At 45.5% G+C, this 19,695-nt stretch overlaps 1 protein-coding gene across 5 annotated transcripts in view; it reads right to left on the bottom strand.

Annotated features, from left to right (window-relative positions):
* Positions 1 to 12,943, bottom strand: part of DISC1 (DISC1 scaffold protein) — a 340,168-nt gene extending 327,225 nt beyond the window's left edge. For 2 of the 5 annotated variants that reach the window (XM_031659336.1, XM_031659342.1), the window contains exons 1-2: positions 9,546 to 12,943; positions 2,150 to 2,219 (exon numbers count right to left, since the gene is read on the bottom strand). In XM_031659336.1, coding sequence (XP_031515196.1) covers positions 2,150 to 2,219; positions 9,546 to 10,601 — 1,126 coding nt within the window. In that variant the 5' untranslated portion in view covers positions 10,602 to 12,943. The remainder of the gene's footprint in view (positions 1 to 2,149; positions 2,220 to 9,545) is intronic. The other 3 variants (XM_031659330.1, XM_031659333.1, XM_031659345.1) reach the window with 2 other exon arrangements.
* Positions 12,944 to 19,695: the final 6,752 nt, after the last annotated feature.

Here is a 19,695-nt window from a genome sequence, read left to right as displayed (position 1 = left end):
GGCCTGCCTCCTATATGCCAGGCATTGTGCATATTCCCCAAGAACATTTACCTCTCAACGCACTGAATCGGGTTTATGGGATCAGGAAGAAGGCAAGGGGAGTGGCATGTAAATCGTGTGTCCTGTGCCTACCAGGATGCTTGTCTGCTGCACAGATTTCTGGTGGATCAGGAAGGACACAGCCCACAGACTCAACTCCTCTTTCAGGGCTCGGCTGGCTGCTGCCCCCAAGGCCTGGCTCTCACTGGCATAAGCTCTGCACCAGTGTTTTCTCAAGCCTCAGGACACACCCCAGTCACCAGGAAGGCTTGGGAAAACACAGAATGCTGAGCCCACCCTGAAACTTCTGATGCAGTAAGTAGTGAGGTACCAACAAGAACAGAAAAAGGCAGAAACACTAAAGAAGATGCCTGTATTTTTCGAGCTTCCCTGATGAGGTGTATCCTATCAAACCCCATTCCCTTAGGTGTTGCAGAATGCTTGGAGAAAAGACTAAAGAAGCGAGGTCTCCATGTAATGAAGCCCATTGAGAGAACCAAGTCTAGAAAGTTCACCAGGTCCTGAGCAAGAGCAGGGGACAAACTAGGGCCTGATTGGCTGCTTTTTTCACTTGCATTGTAAGATTTATGTGTTACAGTGTCATTAAAACCAGAGAGACCAGGACTCAACCCATGGTAATAAAAATAAATCCGTGCAATACTGGGGAGCTTCATAGCTAAATGTAATTACCTCTCATAGATGAAACCCAGCACGTGAGCCCTGGCCCAGAAATAGCTCATTTTCTCCCTGCCTACAGCTGTGCTCAGGCTGAAGCCGCTGACGCTGGGCTTGAGGGGTGCCTTCCCCTGCCTCCAACTTGCCTCCTCTCTCAGGCACCTCATCCTCCACCCAGTGTTATTATGAAATCAAGTGGCCTGTAGGAGGAGGACTGGGAGAATGTCAAGAATCCCTCCCCTCTCCAGTCCTATCCCCTTCCTCCCGTGCCCCATGACTTTCTAAACTCAACTGCAATGGATAGGTGGTGAGAACATGCAACAGCATTTCCTAGAACAGGATTTTCTACCTCCTTTTGGAAATCACTTATCTTATTCCCATAGTGCCCTAATTCCAACAGTATATGACATATACAATGAGAATGTCATATGAGCTAAGAAGGCTGAAGACCCATGCCTTAAGGCTAACCAGCTTCCAGAAGAATCCTTAAACCTACATTCCATTTCCATACCAATCCTGGGTGTCCTAACTTGCTCAATACCAGGAGTATCTATCAAGTTAGTAGGTGCCTAGGGGAATCTAGATGTCATTTTCAGCCCTTTCTCTTTCCCACACCCAGCAGAAATGGATGTGAGATCTCGCAATGAGCATCTAAAGTTTTCAGGATTGTTACCAGGACAACCACACCTGAAAGCTTTCCTTTGACTCAGTCTACCCTGTGCCCATTCAACCCCCATGTCAGCCCTCATCTGCTTCCAGCCCAAATTCTATTTTGGTGCCTCATTTTAATTGTTTTTTGTTTGTTTGTTTGTTTGTTTGTTTGTTTGTTTGTTTTTCTGGCCTCAGATCAATCCCTCTATCTCTGGTCTGATGTTGCAATTTCTCCTTTTTATCTTGGGTATTTTAGGCCATGTATGTGGAAATTTGACGCATGTGACCCCCTTTGGCACAGTCGGACATTTCTCAAATTCACCTCATTTCTGATCTCTGGTTCTGGAAATTATGAAGTCAGAAAGTCCCACGAAGGTTTATGTTTACTGGCATTACGAGGGCAGATACCATGTCTGTCTTACTTTCCTATTGCCTCCCATATTACCCAGCACATAATAGGTGTCAGACAAGTATTTTTTATGAACAAGTGGATTATAGATATATCACACCATGGGCAGACTAATATAATTTTTATTGTGTGAGTATGTTAAGTGTTTCTGGACAATTGATAAGGTTATATTTATAACCCAAAGGATTAATGTTCATGAAGTGCCTTGAAATCCACAAAACAATAATGCTGTAAAAGAGTCAACTATTCCCTGGTGGAGATGATCAGAGGAACAGATTGTACAATTCATTTGGGACTTAAAAGGTAGATATGAGTAAAGGTGGAAAGAAAATGGGACATGATGAGAAAACAATCAATAAACAAATTAAAACTCACCTTTATCATAATCATCATTCTCAACTGCATCTTCTTGAAGTTTCTGAAGTTTTAATCTTAAGGATATTACCTATGTTGGTATAAAGGGGAAAAAATAAAGAATTATGATAGAATTCAAGCAAACATTTTTGTGAAAACTAAGAACATTTAGAAACTGTTTCAAAATGAACTTCTTCATTCTCTTTAAAAAAATGCACATTTTTTTCAATGCCAGATGCATTAGTTTCTCCAAAAAAAGAGCTTATGTAAAGAATAAATGTAATTTGAGCATAACATCCACATAAAAAGTTAAAATGTTATTTTATTTTAAACAAAAACATCACACTATGCCTTTATCCGCATGAAGAAATGCATAAGGAGAAGGAACACAAGTTTCCTGACCAAATGGTCTCTGTTCTAAACATCACATTAAACTTATGAAGGTAAACACACCAAAACTAGAAGAGAAACCAAGAGAAAAAGAGCATGAACTTAAGCTCAGCAGGTCATCCTGAAAGCTTGAGTAAGAATGATGGCAAAGCTCTCACAAAACCCTTCTGAGAAGCTCTAAGGTTCAAATATTTTCCATTACAGAAAAGGGCATAGTCTTATTTAACCCACATGGAGACTCAGTGATCCAGTTACTTCTCTGAGTGTTACCAATGGGTTGACTTAGCATCACTGATATGGTCTGGCTGTGTCCCCACCCAAATCTCATCTTGAACTGTAGCTCCCATAATTCCCACATGTTGTGGGAGGTCATTCAGTCATGGAGTTGGGTCTTTCCCATGCTGTTCTCATGATAATGAATAAGTCTCATGAGATCTGATGGTTTTATAAAAGGGAGTTCCCCTGCACAAGCTCCCTCTTGCCTGCCACCATGTAAGATGTGCCTTTCTCCTCCTTTGCCTTCCACCATGATTGTGAGGCCTCCCCAACCATATGGAACTGGGAGTCCATTAAACCTCTTTCTCTTTATAAATTACCCAGACTTGGGTATGTCTTTATTAGCAGCATGAGAACTGACCAATATAATCATTGTTCTTCTCAACAGGAGACCCAAAGATTTACTGACAATGAATCCTTGGCCTACCAATGAATGGATTTGGGCTTGCTCCCTGAAAAACATCTTCCTCCTTCTTTGCCTGGCTCACACCTACATTTTCTTCAACCCCTAGCACAAGTACTGTCTCCTCTAGTCTGTGTTAAATGTCCCTCCTCTATACCTCCATTGTGACCTGTACTTGCTTCTATTCACAGACCCATTCAACAAATATTTACTGAGTGCCTCTTAGGTATCAGGCCCTGTTTGTATTGTGTTTGTGTACCAAGGATATGTCATAAAATGCTTAGCCCTCTAGACTTACATTCTAGGCAAAAACATAATACAGTCAGCCCTTGAACAACACAGGGATTATGGGCCCCAACCCCTGCCCTACACAGTTGAAAATCTATGTAGAACTTTTGACTTCCCCAAAACTTAACTACTAATAGCTGACTGTTGACCAGACACCTTACCAAAAACATAAACAGTTGATTAACACACATTTTGTATTATATGCTGTATTCTTACAATAAAAGTAAACTGGAAAAAAGAAAATATTATTTAAAAATCATTGAGAAAAAAAAAATTCAACATTGACTAGATGACAAAAAAATCTTAAAAAATAGAAAATAAACTTCCTATTCATTAAGTGGAAGTGGGTCATCATCAAGGTCTTCATCCTCATCATCTTCATCTTGAGTAGGCTGAGGAGGAGGAAGAGGGGTTGGTCTTGCTATCTCAGGGGTGGCAGAGGTGGAAGAGAAACTGCATATAAGTGACCCTTGCAGCTCAAATCCCTGTTGTTCCAAGGGTCAACTGTAAGTTTTATGGCACCTCAGCAAGTGACTAACGCTATGAAAAAGGAAAAGGGAGAACCATGTTATGGGGATCAGGGATGCTGGTAGAGGGTGCAATTTGAAATCTGATCTCCTTGAGATGGTGACAATTATGCAAAGATTTAAAAGCGGTAAGGTAGTGAACCATGAGGCTGTCTGGGAGAAAAACATTGCCACAGAGGGAAGAGCCAGTACAAAGGCTCAGGCAGAAGTGTTTCTGGTAAGAAAGCAAGAAGTGAAAGTGAAATGAAAAGCAAGTGGGAGCAAGAATGCCACTGGATCTGGGACAGATTGATGGAAGGGAAAACTGTAGAGAACGAGGTCACACAGGTAATGAGGACTGTATCAAGAAAAGACAAGAAGACATTTAAAAGTTATGATTTTACTCTGAAGTTCATGGGGGCCACTGGAGAGTCTGGGGCGGAAGAGCACATGATCTGACTTACATTTTAAACAGTTTCACTCTGGCTGCTGTTAGTAAGAGCAAAAGAAGGGAGGCCAGGTAAGAGGCCATGGTAACGTTCAGGAAGGAGATGACGGGAGCTTGGATGATAGTGAGGATGGTGGCAATGGCAAAGATGGTGAAATGTGATCTGATTCCGGATATATTCAAAAGATCGCTGGTTAAATATAGAGCCAACAGGATTTGCTAATACCTCACAGGTGGGGTCTGACGAAAACGCACCAGGATGATGCCAATGTTTGTTTTGTTTTTTGTTTTCTGAGCCACTGGAAGAATGGAGTACTTATTACACCAGGCTATAGCCATCATTTTGCTTTGTTTGGTTTTATCTGTGCATTATCATTCAACCTTGAGCATCTGGAGGGCAAGAACTATTTTGCATCCATGTATAAGACGCTAGTACTTACCCTTACTTGATTTTTCCACTGCTTTGGGCACATGGAAAGAGTACAAGTGCCTCTCTCCTTGTTCTGCTGAACAGGGTATGAGTGGCAGTGATGGGGTTACCTCTATGCTGAAGCATTTGATCGCTCTTGTAGGACTCCCTGACATTCTCTTCCTCATGTCTGTGACTAAGGGGGTCACATGTTCAGATGGTGCAGGCTGGGTTCTTGAGTGACTCTATGGAGCAGAGCCCCCCTAAAACCTCTGTGGAACACGAAGCATACGCAAGAAACACAATTTTGTTGTGTTGAGCCTGTAATGTAGTGTCTGTTACCAGCCTATCCTAACTAACACAATCTCCAAAGCCTAGTATAAGGCATTGTACTAGTTGTCATTGATAAATGCTTTCTGAATGAATGAAAGAATGAATGAATAATCATATTAACCCCTTTGTCCTTGAATTGCTCTATGTTACAACTGCAAAATTTGCCAGTAACTTAGCCCCGTGTATCAGGAAGAGAAGAAAGGCTCTGTGAATGTTTGAAGGCCACATAAAGCTATAGCATTACCATCACCACACCCAAATGATGGTATCGTTAAACATTTATTTGAACAGAAGCTGAAGAAATGCAGGAAACAGGGACAGAGAAAAAAATTCATTTACAGCCAAAGCCCACCCCACAATGCCCACCTTGTCCAGTGATCTCTATAAGGCCTTGAATGGACTGCCCTGGGATATGTCTGAATACCCATCTTTGCTGGAAGCACAGCCCCAGTGGCCATGTCTTGCACGGTACCACAACCCTGCCTGTGGAATGTCCTATAATGCCCTGCAGGCACAGTCCTTCCTTTTTCACCAGTTTCCACAGCCTTAGGTGGAGCCTACCTTGCAGGGCCCACTCCACTTCCCCTCCTCTGCATGCCTGATCACCAACTGCCTTTATTACTATCCTCTCAGTCCCACACAACCTCTGGAAATCTCGCTAAGCAGCGATTTCTAAACAGCATAAAATATACACAGTTGATTCTCCTTATTCACAGTACTGTAGTTACGTTCTGTAAAGTTTCTGTAAATACTGAATTAGGGAATAATGAAGCATTGCTCCTAGAAGAAAATACAGGGTAGGTTCCCGTGAGCCCCTGGTCACAATACTTTCCTCAATCAATCAACACGTAACCTTGTTCTATGTGTGTTTCTGTTTAAAAACCACTTATTTAATATGTATTATTGATCCATAAACATTGTACTCTGGCCAACAGCACTCTAACTCACGCCTGAATGAAGTTTCTGGAGTACCCATATATTCTCCATCAGGCCCATCACAGCCTTCTCGTGCTTAGGAGCATTAGATGGCATTAGTACTATGCTTGGGGGGCATTTGCAATGGTGAACTCACCAATAAAGAGCACAAAAATGTTTAAAAAGATGGCATTAAATAGACCACAAAAAGGGTACTAGTTTGCAGTATGAGAGAGAAGGTAGAATGTCATCTGGTCTGACCTTGTTTGACATAAGTAGAAAGCGTGTACATCAGGTGACCCAAATTTTTTGCCACTCTGTGCAGGTTCAAAATTACCAGCAGGCATGGTGGCTCATGACTCTGATCCCAGTACCTTGGAGGCTGAGGCAGGAGGATCGTTTGAGGCCAGGAGTTCAAGACCAGTCTGGGCAACATGGTGAGACCCTCATCTCTACCCAAAAAAAAAAAAAAATAGCCAGACATGGTGGCACACGCCTGTAGTCCCAGCCACTAGGGTGGCTGAGGCAAGAAAATCGCCTGAGCCCAGGAGTTCAAGGTTACAGAGAGTTATGATGACACCACTGCACCCCAGCCTGGATGACAGAGACCCCATCTCTTAAAAAAATAAAATAAAAATGAAAAATGACCATAAAGGTGCCGTGAGTATTGATTTTGGAGTTAACAACAAATTTTAGCAAGTAGACGAATTCACACAAATAGAATCCATGAATACTGAGGATCAAGCATCTTTTAGAAGAAGCTGAAACTTAAATTCCTGAGATTCCCATTTTTACTTAAGTAGAAGGGAGAGGAGGTTAAGGAATTACAATATAATATCAAAAAGGCCCCCAAACACTAGAAATCCTACTCTTTCAAAGGATCTCTTTGGAGATCCTTCACCCGACCTTCCGCCCCGTCCCGAGGGCCTCAGCCACAACCCCAGTGAGTAGTCTGGGGCCTCTGCGTAAGCACCATGGGAAAACAAGTCCCTGAGCAGCCCGCCCCATCAAGACAGTTCCCACTGTCAAGAGGTTCTTCCTCCTATTGAGGCAAACTCTGCCTTCCTGTAAGTCCTGTGCCCTGGGCTGCGTTATTTTCGTCATTCCCACTACTCAGTTAATTCCTCTCCCACACAACAGATACTCAAGTACGGCCTTGTGTTACTTAATGACAGGGATGCATTCTGAGAAAAGCATTATTAGGTGACTTCATCACTGGGTGAACATCGTAGATTGTGCTTACACAAATCTGGATAGTGTAGCCCATTTCACACCTAGGCTAGAGGGAAGAGTCTATTGCTCCTGGGCTACAAACCTGTGCAGCCTGTGACTGTACTGAATACTGCAGGCAAGTGTAACACAATGGTAAGGTATTGGTGTATCTAAACATATCTGAACGTAGAAAGGGTGCAACAAAAACACTGTATGATAATCTCATAGGACCACTGTCACATCATTGACCAAAATGTCATTATGCAGTACACGAGTGTAACTGAAGATAGTGCCATGTTTTTCCCTGCCCAGGTGTGGGATTGCCATAGACAACAATACTTACACTGCAGAAAAAGTGTATCCAGATTCTACCATTTGAGAGAGGATAGGAATTTAATTTGAGCTATGGGCAGAAGGGAGAGCTTCATTAGCTTTTGACTCAAACTCTCTAAATAGGAGCTATTTCTCTAATGATGACAATGGGCAATTTCTGGGTACTTGCTAGGTGCCAGGTCCTGTCTGAAGCACTTTGCACATACGATCACATTTAGTTTAATTAACTGGAGAAGAGAAACACCGCAGGAAGGTAGACCCTCTTGCAAAACCCAGGTGAAAGATAACAAGGATCTGAGTCAGGGCAGCGGCCATGGTGGTGAGAGACAGATGAGCAGTAGGACTGAGAGGGCTTGGAGGCCGGCCAGATGTGGAACGAGGGAGAGGGAGGTGTGGAAGATGGTTGTGATTTCTGGCCTAAGAAACTGGATAGATTCTATGCATTCGAATCAACTAACATTGGAGGCCCTTCAGAACAGGTTTAGGGGAAAGACAAGGGCATTGGTTTAGGCAATGACTAACTGGAAGACTCCACACATCACCCAGAATACAAGCCTGCATCTCTGCTCTGGCCTCAATCCCTCTCTGCATAATAAATCAGAAGGCTGGGCTGAGGTCCCTGAGGGCTGAAAAAGGGCAAACAAGGACAGGGCTAGGAACATCAGACTACAGATAAAGAACGGAAGGTAGATGCTCTTTCGGGGAATGAGCATGAGCTTCTGCAGATTCTCCTCCCAAATGCCTGATGAGTGGGTGCTCCACCTCCCTACTCACATGAACACATCCCCACACACACGCACAAACACCTGAGTGCACACACACCCACAAATACATATACTCACACACACATGCATACACACACACACACATGCACACACAGCACAAACATGCACACACAGCACAAACATGCACACACATGCACACCTATATGCACACACAAACACGAGTGCACACACCCACAAATACACTCACACACGCATGCACAAACACACGCACATACACACATAGCACAAACATGCACACACACATACACATGCACACACAGCACAAACATGCACATGCAAACACATACACACAAGCACACACATGCACACCTCTATGCACACACACACACACACACACAAACACACATATGTACACACACCAGGATTAAAACACAGTCTGGCAATAGATCAGCCACACAGCATCTCTACCTGGGCTTCTCTGGGAATTTTTGTGGGTAGAGGAACCCTGCCTACTTCTGGCTATACCCACCTCTCAGATAACTGGATGGACAGCAACATCATAAGGCTGGACCTTAGATGTCTCCAGTTTGTCCTTATTTCCAAAGCAGCTACATTCTCATTTGAGCCTTAGAACAATCCTATGAGTTGGTGTTATCTCTAAATACAGACACTGAGAGCCGGACAGGTTCAATGACCAGAAGCGAAGTCTCCTGACCCTATGGAAGGCAGCAGTCACTGCAGCAGGATGGAAAGGAATGAGTGAAGTGGATGAAGAGCAGGATCGCCCTGATACAGGGCATCCCCATTTTTGTCTCTCTCAACCCCTTCTAAACATCACCCAGCTCAATCTCCCCTGTCCCCAGTTTCCTGTCTCAAAGCAGAGCTGAGCTGAGTTAACCACGTCTCACCTAGGCCAGGGCCTGTGGAGGAGCCTGCAGCCCATTGGAGAGCAAATCTGAGTACCTATGTGACAGAGAAGACAAAGGGGAGGGCAGATCTGTGTCCAATTCAAAGAGACAGAAGTGTAGCAACATCCTTGTTCAGCCAGCTCCAAAAGGAGCTGCTGCAGCTTTTAGGAGGATAGCAGTTGAGCCCAGAACCCCTCATTTTCTGCCATCTTCCCAGTGCTAATCTGAGCTCACAACAATCTCGGGCTGCAGAGGTGGAGGAGACACTGACCTCCACCTGCCTCTGGTTTCTCAGCAGGCAGTCCCGCAGCACTGGCTCCCATTTCCTGAGCAGGGTGTCCCAAGAGTGGGCATCCCCCGATCTGCTGCTCCCATCACCACCACAGCCAGTCAATGAGGGATCCAGAGAACTGGAGGAGCCAGAGTCCATGTCCGGTAAAGAATGCATCTCACAATCTGGCCTGGAGCTGTTCCCGGAGGCCTGGGCCAAGTCTTCTGAGACCTGTGTAGCCAAGAGACTGAAGGGCCGAGAGAGACATCGAGGGTCCTTATGAGGCCCATCCAAGCTGGCAGCTTTGGCTCCCATCTCCTGGGGGCTCTGGCAAGGGGACTCAGCCTCTCTGGATGGTGGGCAGCCTTCTGCTTCTCCACGTTCCCCGGCAGAGCCAAGTGAGAGCCGAATAAAGCTAAAGCTTGAGGCAAAGGCACTGTGAGAGCCAGGAGGGGCTGGGGGGTCCTCAGGGCCACAGCCAGGGTTGCAGCTATTGCTACTCAACTCTGCTGATGGCACAGAGCCTGCTGCCTGGACACGCCTTGCTCCATCACTGCAGGCTGCCTCCCAGCTGGCGTCCAAGGTCTCAGAACTGTCCATGGCTGCAAACTCTTGCTGCCACCCAGCATTCCCAGGGCCACACAGCCTGCTAAGCCTGTCAGGCAATCTGGTGCCACCTCTGAGCTGAATCCCAAAGTGTGCTGAGGTTCCTCTCACAGAGGTCATAGCAGGGGCTGCTGCGCTCTTGGAAACAGGGCTCCCGACCAAGAGGCCTCTCAGATCGAGGCCACACTCTCTGGTCCTGGACTCCGAGTGGTGGGACTCCTCGCCAGGCACCCCTCCTGGGACCCGGAACAGTGTGCCCACTGCTGGGGAAAGGAACCCGATCCCAGGCCCTGTCGAGCTTCTCATGTAGCCCGGCCTCCGTGCCAGCCGCCGCCTCCGAAAGCACGCTGCAGGTGGTAAGCAATCCCGGCTGCCTGGGAAGGAAAGAGAAAACAGCACTATAAACGTGCAGTTCTTACTGGCCCAGCTGGAACTGCATCTGGAGCACATCCCTAGGTTTAAAGGTCATCTCTCGGTACACCTGTCAAAGATAGATGCTGGCTCAGTGGTCCTGGGGCCAATCCATTATGAAAATCCTGACAATCTCAGGAAGTGTTTGCCTGGAACATGTAGAAATCAACACAGCATCTCAGCTCCTTGGTTTAGCAGGGCAACTGGCACTGTTGTACGCTATGCCCATAGGTCAGCATGAACACAACCTTGGCAGCTCCTGAACCCTCCAACATCTTGCCTGTTGGTCTTTTATGGCACATCAGTACTCTCATCCTGGAGTGGGCCTGGAAAGCAAATGATGTGAAAGTGGGATGCCAGAGCATGCCTCTAAATGAGATCCAACCATTTACTCCAGCTATTCATTGAACAACATGTGAATGTTCACTAGCAGGGCTATCCACGTCCCTGCAAGACTGATCTGTTGCTGCAGACCATGGATAGCTGGCTGTGCCGCAATGTATGGCCATCATCTCATCTCACTCAGTGAATGACAGGAGGCCTGCTTGATGTGTTCTCCAAACCAGCGCTGTATTCCCGTCCCAGCTAGGCTATAGGAATAGGAACAATAACAAATGCTGACTCCTCATTGCCTGGTTCAAACCCTGACTATACCACTTGCTGGTTGTGTGACCTTCCACAAAGTTACTTAACTGCTCTGTGCCTCAGTTTCCCCATCAGTAAAGTGGTGATATTAACAGCTCTCTCATAAGGTGGTTGTGAGCTTTCAACTAAATGAGTTACTATTTGTAGACAGCTTAGAACAATGTCTGGCACATATGATAAGAGTTATTAAAATGTCATTTTTAGATTGCATAGCATTTTGCTACTCATAATGTGTTTTTAATTTACATTAATTTCATTCACTCCCTCCCAAAATCATGTGAATCAATCAGGCCAGAAACTATAGCTTTCCTTTTATATTGAAGGCAACTGAGATTCAGAGAACTTGCCTTTCCAGAATCCCCTGCAAGTAGCCAAGTGACCAGGCCAAAGTCTCATGACTCTACTGGCCCACACAGAGCTCCCTCATCTCAGGACCCTGCCACATTGCAAATCAGGCATGAAAGTAAAACCAGGCAGCACTGGACACAGCTGTACTCATACCATGGCCTATGGCGAGAAGTGGAACAAAGCTTCACTCCAGGCCCACACATCCTGCTTTGCTTCCCAGAACAGACGCGGTCTTGGAATCTTTGTCCTGTTAAGCCGAGATCAGTAGGCATTAAAGATCCCACTGAGCTACGATCATGGCACATGTCAGCTCCTAAAAGGGGTGGAGTTGGCACTGATAATCTCTGGGGAAATGAGCACAATGACCTCCAGCCCTCTATTTCCTGACTTGAGCATCTGAAGATAACAGAGCCCAAGACTTGCTCACACAGTGACTTGCTCTTGCCAACTGCAGGGAGCCCCAGAAGGGCCAATGCTGCCCGGGGCACACAGAATTCGGAAGCTTGCAGGGAAGGGAGGAAAGGAATCAGGGACCATGAGGTGGTGGTGGAGGAAGTCAGAGTAAAGAAAGGAAGGGAGGCATTTAACACTATAACTCTAGGAGATCGGTACTATTCCCATTTTACAAATAATACAACTAAAGCTCAGAAACCCTTACTTTGCCCCAGAACTCCCGGATCATGGTTTCCCAAAGCCCGGACTTTAACTGAGGCTTGTCTGGTTCCAAAGTACACGCCCTTTCAATTCCCTTTGCCTCCAAGTATATCAGTTAGGGCGACAGCGTAAAATGACAGGAAGGCAAAAGAAACATTTCATTTTTTTCTTTCTTTCTTCAAGACAGAGGACACGCGAGTTGAAGCCAGTAGAAAAGGACACGATGAGACGTACAGAAGGAATCCTTCATCATCCGAGGACATGAGGCTCCCTGCAGTGTCCGGACCCGACCGGCAGGGGGAGCAGTCGGAACAGGGCGGCCGGGTGTTGGGAGGGGGTAGAGAGAGACCCTCAGGGACACTCGCTCATAACCCCTGCAAAGCGGGCAAAACGTTCTCCAGAGGGCAAAGCATCTGAAAGTACGTTAGAGAAAACATTGAATTCGGGCTTCAATTACCAAAGGAAAACAATCCAACAATTTCGTAGCTTGAAAAATGAGTCCAGGTGAAACCTATATTGTCTGTAGTTTAAAAAGACTTTTTAACTATTTTTTTATGTAAGTACCAGTCATCCAGATAACCCTTCTGGAGTTAAAAGAAAAAGGCTAAGTAGAAAATTATTTGTTTGAAATTTCATTTCTTTTCAAAGGCCTGAGGGCACTTCAGTCTGAGTAGCCTTTTCTTTTTCTCTTTTTTCTTTTTGTTTTTTTTCTTTTTGAGACAGTCTCACTCTTGTTGCCCAGGCTGGAGTGCAGTGGCATGATCTCGGCTCACTGCTCCCAGGTTCAAGTGATTCTCCTGCCTCAGCCTCCCAAGTAGCTGGAATTGCGGGTGCCCGCCACCACGCCCAGCTACTTTTTGTATTTTTAGTAGAGAGGGGGTTTCACCATATTGGCCAGGCTGGTCTTGAACTCCTGATCTCAGGTGGTCCACCTGCCTAGGCCTCCCAAAGTGCTGGGATTACAGTTGTGAGCCACCGCCACCACGCCCAGCCCCTGAGTAACCTTTTCTAAAACCACTCAACCAAAGGTCCTGAAGTCCTGAAAGCCAGGTTCCAGCTGCAGCACAGTGAGGTTACCCAATGTAAACGCTTGTTTCTACTGGGGCCCTGGGAAGCTGTGATGAGCTGGGGACCAGGAGCAACAAGCCCAGGAGGGCAAACATAAGAGAGGTGTTTACCAAACGTGGGAATGAGATACAGGGATCACCTGGCTTCTGTACCCTGCTGAGGGCTCATGCAAACCATCCCCTGGCCATTGGCCTTCCCAGAAGGTGACCCGAATAGCAAAGACTGTCACATACTATGAATCCTAACCCTGAGGGGACAGAGGTCAGATCTGGAGGGCACTGCTGGAATCTGCTAGAAGAATTCCAGGAAACCCATATAAGGCAGGAATGAAATCTGTAGGAAAAACTCCCAGTTTCCCATAACGAAAGGCCATTTATTCTCACTCTTTTGTCCTCTTTTTTTACTTTTATTTTTTGAGGAAATTTATGACATCCCCTGTGACCAAAATCAATTCTCACTTACATATCCAAGTCTTGCCATCACACCTTGCAGTTCAATAAGGATTAGGATGTATTCAGATCTTGGAGATAAATACTCCTTCCTAGCACCTAAGTGCAATCCGCTCTGGCAGGAGGTTCAAGAGGGCAGGAAGCAACGTATGGCAAGGTGAAGAAAAAGCACAAAGTGCAGGCAGGTTTTGAGAGCCAGTTAGGAAACAAGCTGTACCCTCTGTGATCTGCAAAACCCAGAGATGCCTCATTCCACCCATCTAGCCCAGGAACGAACGACCGAGCAGGGAAAGGGAGCCTGGCGCAGCTTTCTCTGCTCCTCAAGGCCTCTTGTCCTGCAACAGATCAATTCTAAAGGGAAGTGCTCATGCCTTACTTCCTCTCTGAAGCACAGACCTGCCTGCCCTGGTAATCTATGACCCCTATCTCCACCTTATCCAACCCAGCAAGCTCTGATTGGAGGGAAATGAAAGACAGCAGCTTAGAACAGACCCAGATGTCAATGGGTCTCTATATACAGTCTAAATAGGATGCCTGGAAATTTATGTTGACCTAGCTTAGAAGGAAAATTGGGACAAGCCAATATTAACCAGCTGGATCGGCAAGAATCCTGCCAGCCCTCCCTCTATGCTCTCCCTTCATCTATCCAAATCCTTCCCAGCCTTCAGCTTCCAATCACTTCCCCATCAGCTCCCTTCTCCTGATTGCCCAGTTAACAGGGCTTCACCAATTGTCCATATCACTCATTCCCTCCATCACTCATTCCCCCCTATGTATTGTTAACACCCGGCACTGTTAGTGATTTTCTGTGGTGGATATGAATTGTTTCCAGTTTATACTACACAGAAGTTTCCTGAGGTCCTTATAATTCCTAAAACAATCCTAGTTTACAGTATATCAGAGAATAAATTAAAATACACATTGGTCAGACAATATTCATTTTTAAATATGAAATCTTAAACATGCAGTTTAAGAAAACATGATACTTAGTTTTTGTCCTGGAGCAGTGGCTCATGCCTGTAATCCCAGCACTTTGGGAGGCTGAGGTGGGTGGATCACTTGAGGTCAGAAGTTCAAGACCAGCATGGGCAACATGGCAAGGCCCCATCTCTACTAAAAATACAAAAATTAGCCTGGTGTGGCGGTGAATGCCTGTAATTCCAGCTACTCAGGAGGCTGAGGCAGGAGAATCACTGGAACCTGGGAGACAGAGGTTGCAGTGAGCCAAGCCCGTACCACTGCACTCCAGCCTGGGTGACAGAGCAAGACTCTTGTCTCAAAAAACAAAAAAAAACAAAAACAAAAATGACTCATAGGCTTGGGCAGGTCACTTGGCTGCCCTGTACCCCAATGATTCTAAGGTCTCCTGAAGGAAAAATGCTGGGACCTCGAGGCTGCTACAGGGAATGCACCAAATAGCAAGAGAAGAACACGACTTTACAAAACATGATTTGCATATAAATTTATAGTGGAAGCATAAAGGAATATATTCTTTTCAGGGAAGGAATTTTAATCCCATCTGTCACGGTTGGGGTAAAAGATCTTAATACATTCAGGCTAACCAAATATTCAGATCCATAAAGAAACAATATATCTCTCTGGATTAATTTGTTTCCAAAGAATCAGAATCCAGTAATAGGCACTAAGCACAAACACTCTACCGAGCTGAAGTCCATCTTCCTTCGATAATTCAGAGAGCACTTAAGGCTTCTGAAGTGCCTTCAGGTCACTGTAATAAGCATCCAGTGAGCAAGGCAAGCGGGAGGTGGAATAAATCAACCTGTATTGTATTTCCAATTTAATCATGTAAACATTTCCATAAAACAATTCCTTATTGAACACTAGATGATACATGGGGTACAGACATGAACAAGACACCATCCCTGCCCTCAAACTGCTTATGATCTAGCAAGGGATGTCAGTCAGGCACACAAAAACTGTTACAGGAATTGAATGTACTCTTTCAATCACGGAGGAAGGAGAATTCAATTTGAAATTAAACTAATGAAGGAACCTGGTTAGCTCAGTTGGTTAACGGTTCTTAGGCCTTCCATGAGCTCCAAATTATGTGCCACCCCATAAAACCACCTCATGGGATTAAAGGGAAGAATGGTGCTGCATCTGGTGAAAAAGAAGTGAGGGCCGTCACAAACACATCTTTCATTTCTACCAGAAACAAAAGGTTTTTTGCCCTTTGAGAAAATGAATGCCACAAGTCAGTCCTGATGCAGACGCATTTTGTGAGTTACTCAGTTTGAACTCAGAAGAACTAAGGAAGGACAGGTTTACATCCAGAGACCTGATCCCACAGCTCTCCTATTAATAAGGTGGCACAGAAATACTAGAAATAGAGTAGCAAATCCACCACCCACCGTCCATGTTTGCAAATACACACACACACACACACACACACACACACACATTTGTACATACTCATGTAAGCACCAGGGTGAGGAACAAAGAAGGTTCTAGAACTGACATAGAAGAGGAATTATCACACTCTTCTCTCTTTATTCCCAGAAATGTCAACAAAAACATGTAAGTGTAAAATCTAGTTAATCCCTACTTTGCTAACTGACCATTTCTGACATTTTAGAATGTATGTGGGTTTGGAATTGACCTCCCCTACCATTTCCTGAGGCTTCCATTGCATTTTCCCTATGATTTTTTTTTTTTACTTTTAATTGTGGTAACATATACCTAACATAAAATTACCATTTTTGCCATGTTTCAATGTATCATTCAGTGGCATTAGGTACATTCACATTGTTGTACAATCGTCACCATCATGCACCTGAAGAATTTTTTCACCTTCCCAAACTGAAACATGGCACCCATTAAATATTAACTCCCCACTTCCCCCTGCCCCAGTCCCTGGTAACCACCATTCTACTTTCTGTCTCTCTAGATTTATTCATTGTTAATTCAACAACCTGGGCCTAAGCTTGGCCTAAGCTTGGCCTAAAATTGGAAGTCCAACAGAAAGTGCGTTTTCAACACCATCCATGTGCATGAAGGAACATTGTTGGGGGGGCCCACATGTGTGATATAAAAATAATACAAATGTTATATGGTTTGGCTGTGTCCCCACCCAAATCTCACCTTGAATTGTACTCCCATAATTCCCATGTGTTGTGGGAGGGGATCCAGTGGGAGATCACTGGAATGACGGGGGCAGTTTCCCCCATACTGTTCTCATGGTAATGAATAAGTCTCATGAGATCTGATGGGTTTATCAGGGGTTTCTGCTTTTGCTTCTTCCTCATTTTCTCTTGCCACCACCATGTAAGAAGTGCCTTTCACCTCCCTCCATGATTCTGAGGCCTCCCCAGGCATGTGAAACTGTAAGTCCAATTAAACCTCTTTTTCTTCCCAGTCTCAGGTATGTCATTATCAGCAGCATAACAATGGACTAACACAGGAAATTGGTACCAGTAGACTGGGGTGTTCCTGAAAAGATACCCAAAAATGTGGAAGCAACTTTGGAACTGGGTAATAGGCAGAGGCTGGAACAGTTTGGAGGGCTCAGAAGAAGACAGGTAAATGTGGGAAAGTTTGGAACTCCCTGGAGACTTGTTAAATGGCTTTGACCAAAAGCCTGATAGTGACAGGAACAATAAGGTCCAGGCTGAGGTGGTCTCAGATGGAGATGAGGAACTTGTTGGGAACTGGAGCAAAGGTGACTCTTGTTATGTTTTAGCAAAGAGACTGGCAGCATTTTGCCCCTGCCCTAGCGATCTGTGGAACTTTGAACTTGAGAGGGATGATTTAGGGTATCTGGCGGAAGAAATGTCTAAGAAGCAAAGCATTCAAGAGGTGACCTGGGTGCTGTTAAAGGCATTCAGATATATGAGGGAAGCAGAGCATAAAAGTTCAGAAAATTTGCAGCGTGACAATGTGACAGAAAAGAAAAACCCATTTTCTGAGGAGAAATTCAAGCCAGCTGCAGAAATTTGCATGAGTAACAACGAGCCAAATGTTAAGCCCCAGGACAATGGGGAAGACATCTCCTTGGCATGTCAAATGTCTTCACAACAGCTCCTCCCATCACAGGCCTGGAGGCCCAGGAGGAAAAAAAGGTTTTGTGGGCTGGGCCCAGGGTCCCTGTGCTATGGGCATGGGGACTTAGTACCCTGTGTCCCAACTGATCCAGCTGTGGCTGAAAGGGGCCAACATAGAGCTCGGGCCATGGCTTCAGAGGGTACAAGCCCCAAGCCTTGGCAGCTTCCACTTGGTGTTGAGCCTGCAAGTGCACAGAAGTCAAGAATTGGAGTTTGGGAACCACCACCTAGATTTCAGAACGCGTATGGAAATGGCTGGATGCCCAGGCAGAAGTTTGCTGCAGGTGCGGGGCACTCATGGAGAATCTCTGCTAGGGCAGAGGAAGGGAAATATGGGGTTGGAGCCCCCACACAGAGTCCCTACTGGGGCACCACCTAGTGGAGCTGGGAGAAGAGGGCCATCATCCTCCAGACCCCGGGATGGTAGATCCACTGACAGCTTGCACTATCCACCTGGAAAAGCTGCAGACACTCAGTGCCAGCCCGTGAAAGCAGCTGGGAGGGAGGCTGTACCCTGCAAAGCCACAGGGGTGGAGCTGCCCAAGACCATGGGAACCCACCTCTTGCATCAGTGTGACCTGGATGTGAGACCTGGAGGTCATTTTGGAGCTTTAAATTTTGACCACCCACTGGATTTCAGACTTGCATGGGCCCTATAACCCCTTTGTTTTGGACAATTTCTCCTATTTGGAACAGCTGTATTTACCCAATACTTGTACTCCCATTGTATCTAGGAAGTAACTAACTTGCTTTTGATTTTACAGGCTCATGGGTAGAAGGGACTTGCCTTGTCTCAGGTGAGACTTTGGATTGTGGACTTTTGGGTTAGAAGTGCCTTTTGCCAGGCTGGGTGCTGTGGCTTATGCCTGTAATCCCAGCACTTTGGGAGGCCGAGGCAGGCAGATTACGAGGTCAGGAGTTCAAGACCAGGCTGGTCAATATGGTCAAACTCCGTCTCTACTAAAAATATAAAAACTAGCTGGGCGTGGTGGCAGACACCTGTAGTCCCAGCTACTTGGGAGGCTGAGGCAGAAGAATCGCTTGAACCCAGGAAGCAGAGGTTGCAGTGAGGCAAGATCATGCCACTGCATTCCAGCCTGGGCAACAGAATGAGACTCTGTCTCAAAAAAAATAAAATACAATAAAAGAAAATAAAGAAGTGCCTCTTGCCTCCTGCCATGCTTTTGAGGCCTCCCCAGCCACGTGGAACTGTAAGTCCAATTAAGCCTCTTTTTCTTCCCAGTCTTGGGCATATCTTCATCAGCAGCATGAAAACTAACTAATATAAAATGTATACAAATATAAATCCAAATGTGTATATGTCTATACACAACTATACGTATGAATTACTTATAAACACATATACACAAAGAGAAAGGTAGATATAGATATGAAGATGGAGCGAGAGAGAGGGAGAGTTCTATGCAAGTGAAGCATTCCTTCCCACTCCCTTTCAAAATCTGCCAACCGAGCAGGTCAATCAAGGAATCGCCACAGAATCTTGCACTGGGCTTGCTGCCATCACATTCACCAACAGATACCATCCATCTCTTTGCAAGGTAGATTGTTTTCCTAGGCATGATTATTCACCAGCTGCTCTTTCTTGGAGAAGCGAACCACTCTACCCTGTTGGGGCATTTCAGTCATCTGGAAAGCTGAGTGGACTGCAGGTACAGATGCCAACAGGTCTGAAGGCCACCAGGAGTTCCACCAGAGGCAAAGCTCTGTCGCTGTTTTTCCTGTCAGCCTCCTCATCACCCAAAGGCTAGAGGTTTGACGCCCAGGTGGCATTCCCACAGGCACGACTTCCTTACAACAGCCTCACAGTCGGAAGGGATGAATCCCACACTGAACTGGCTTTTTATTTAATTGTCTACAGTCTCAGCCCAGAATAACTGAAACTGGAAT

Source organism: Papio anubis, chromosome 1 (genome assembly GCF_008728515.1).
Source record: "Papio anubis isolate 15944 chromosome 1, Panubis1.0, whole genome shotgun sequence".
NCBI classification, from domain to species: Eukaryota; Metazoa; Chordata; class Mammalia; order Primates; family Cercopithecidae; genus Papio; species Papio anubis.
This window is presented reverse-complemented; position numbering and strand designations above follow the sequence as displayed.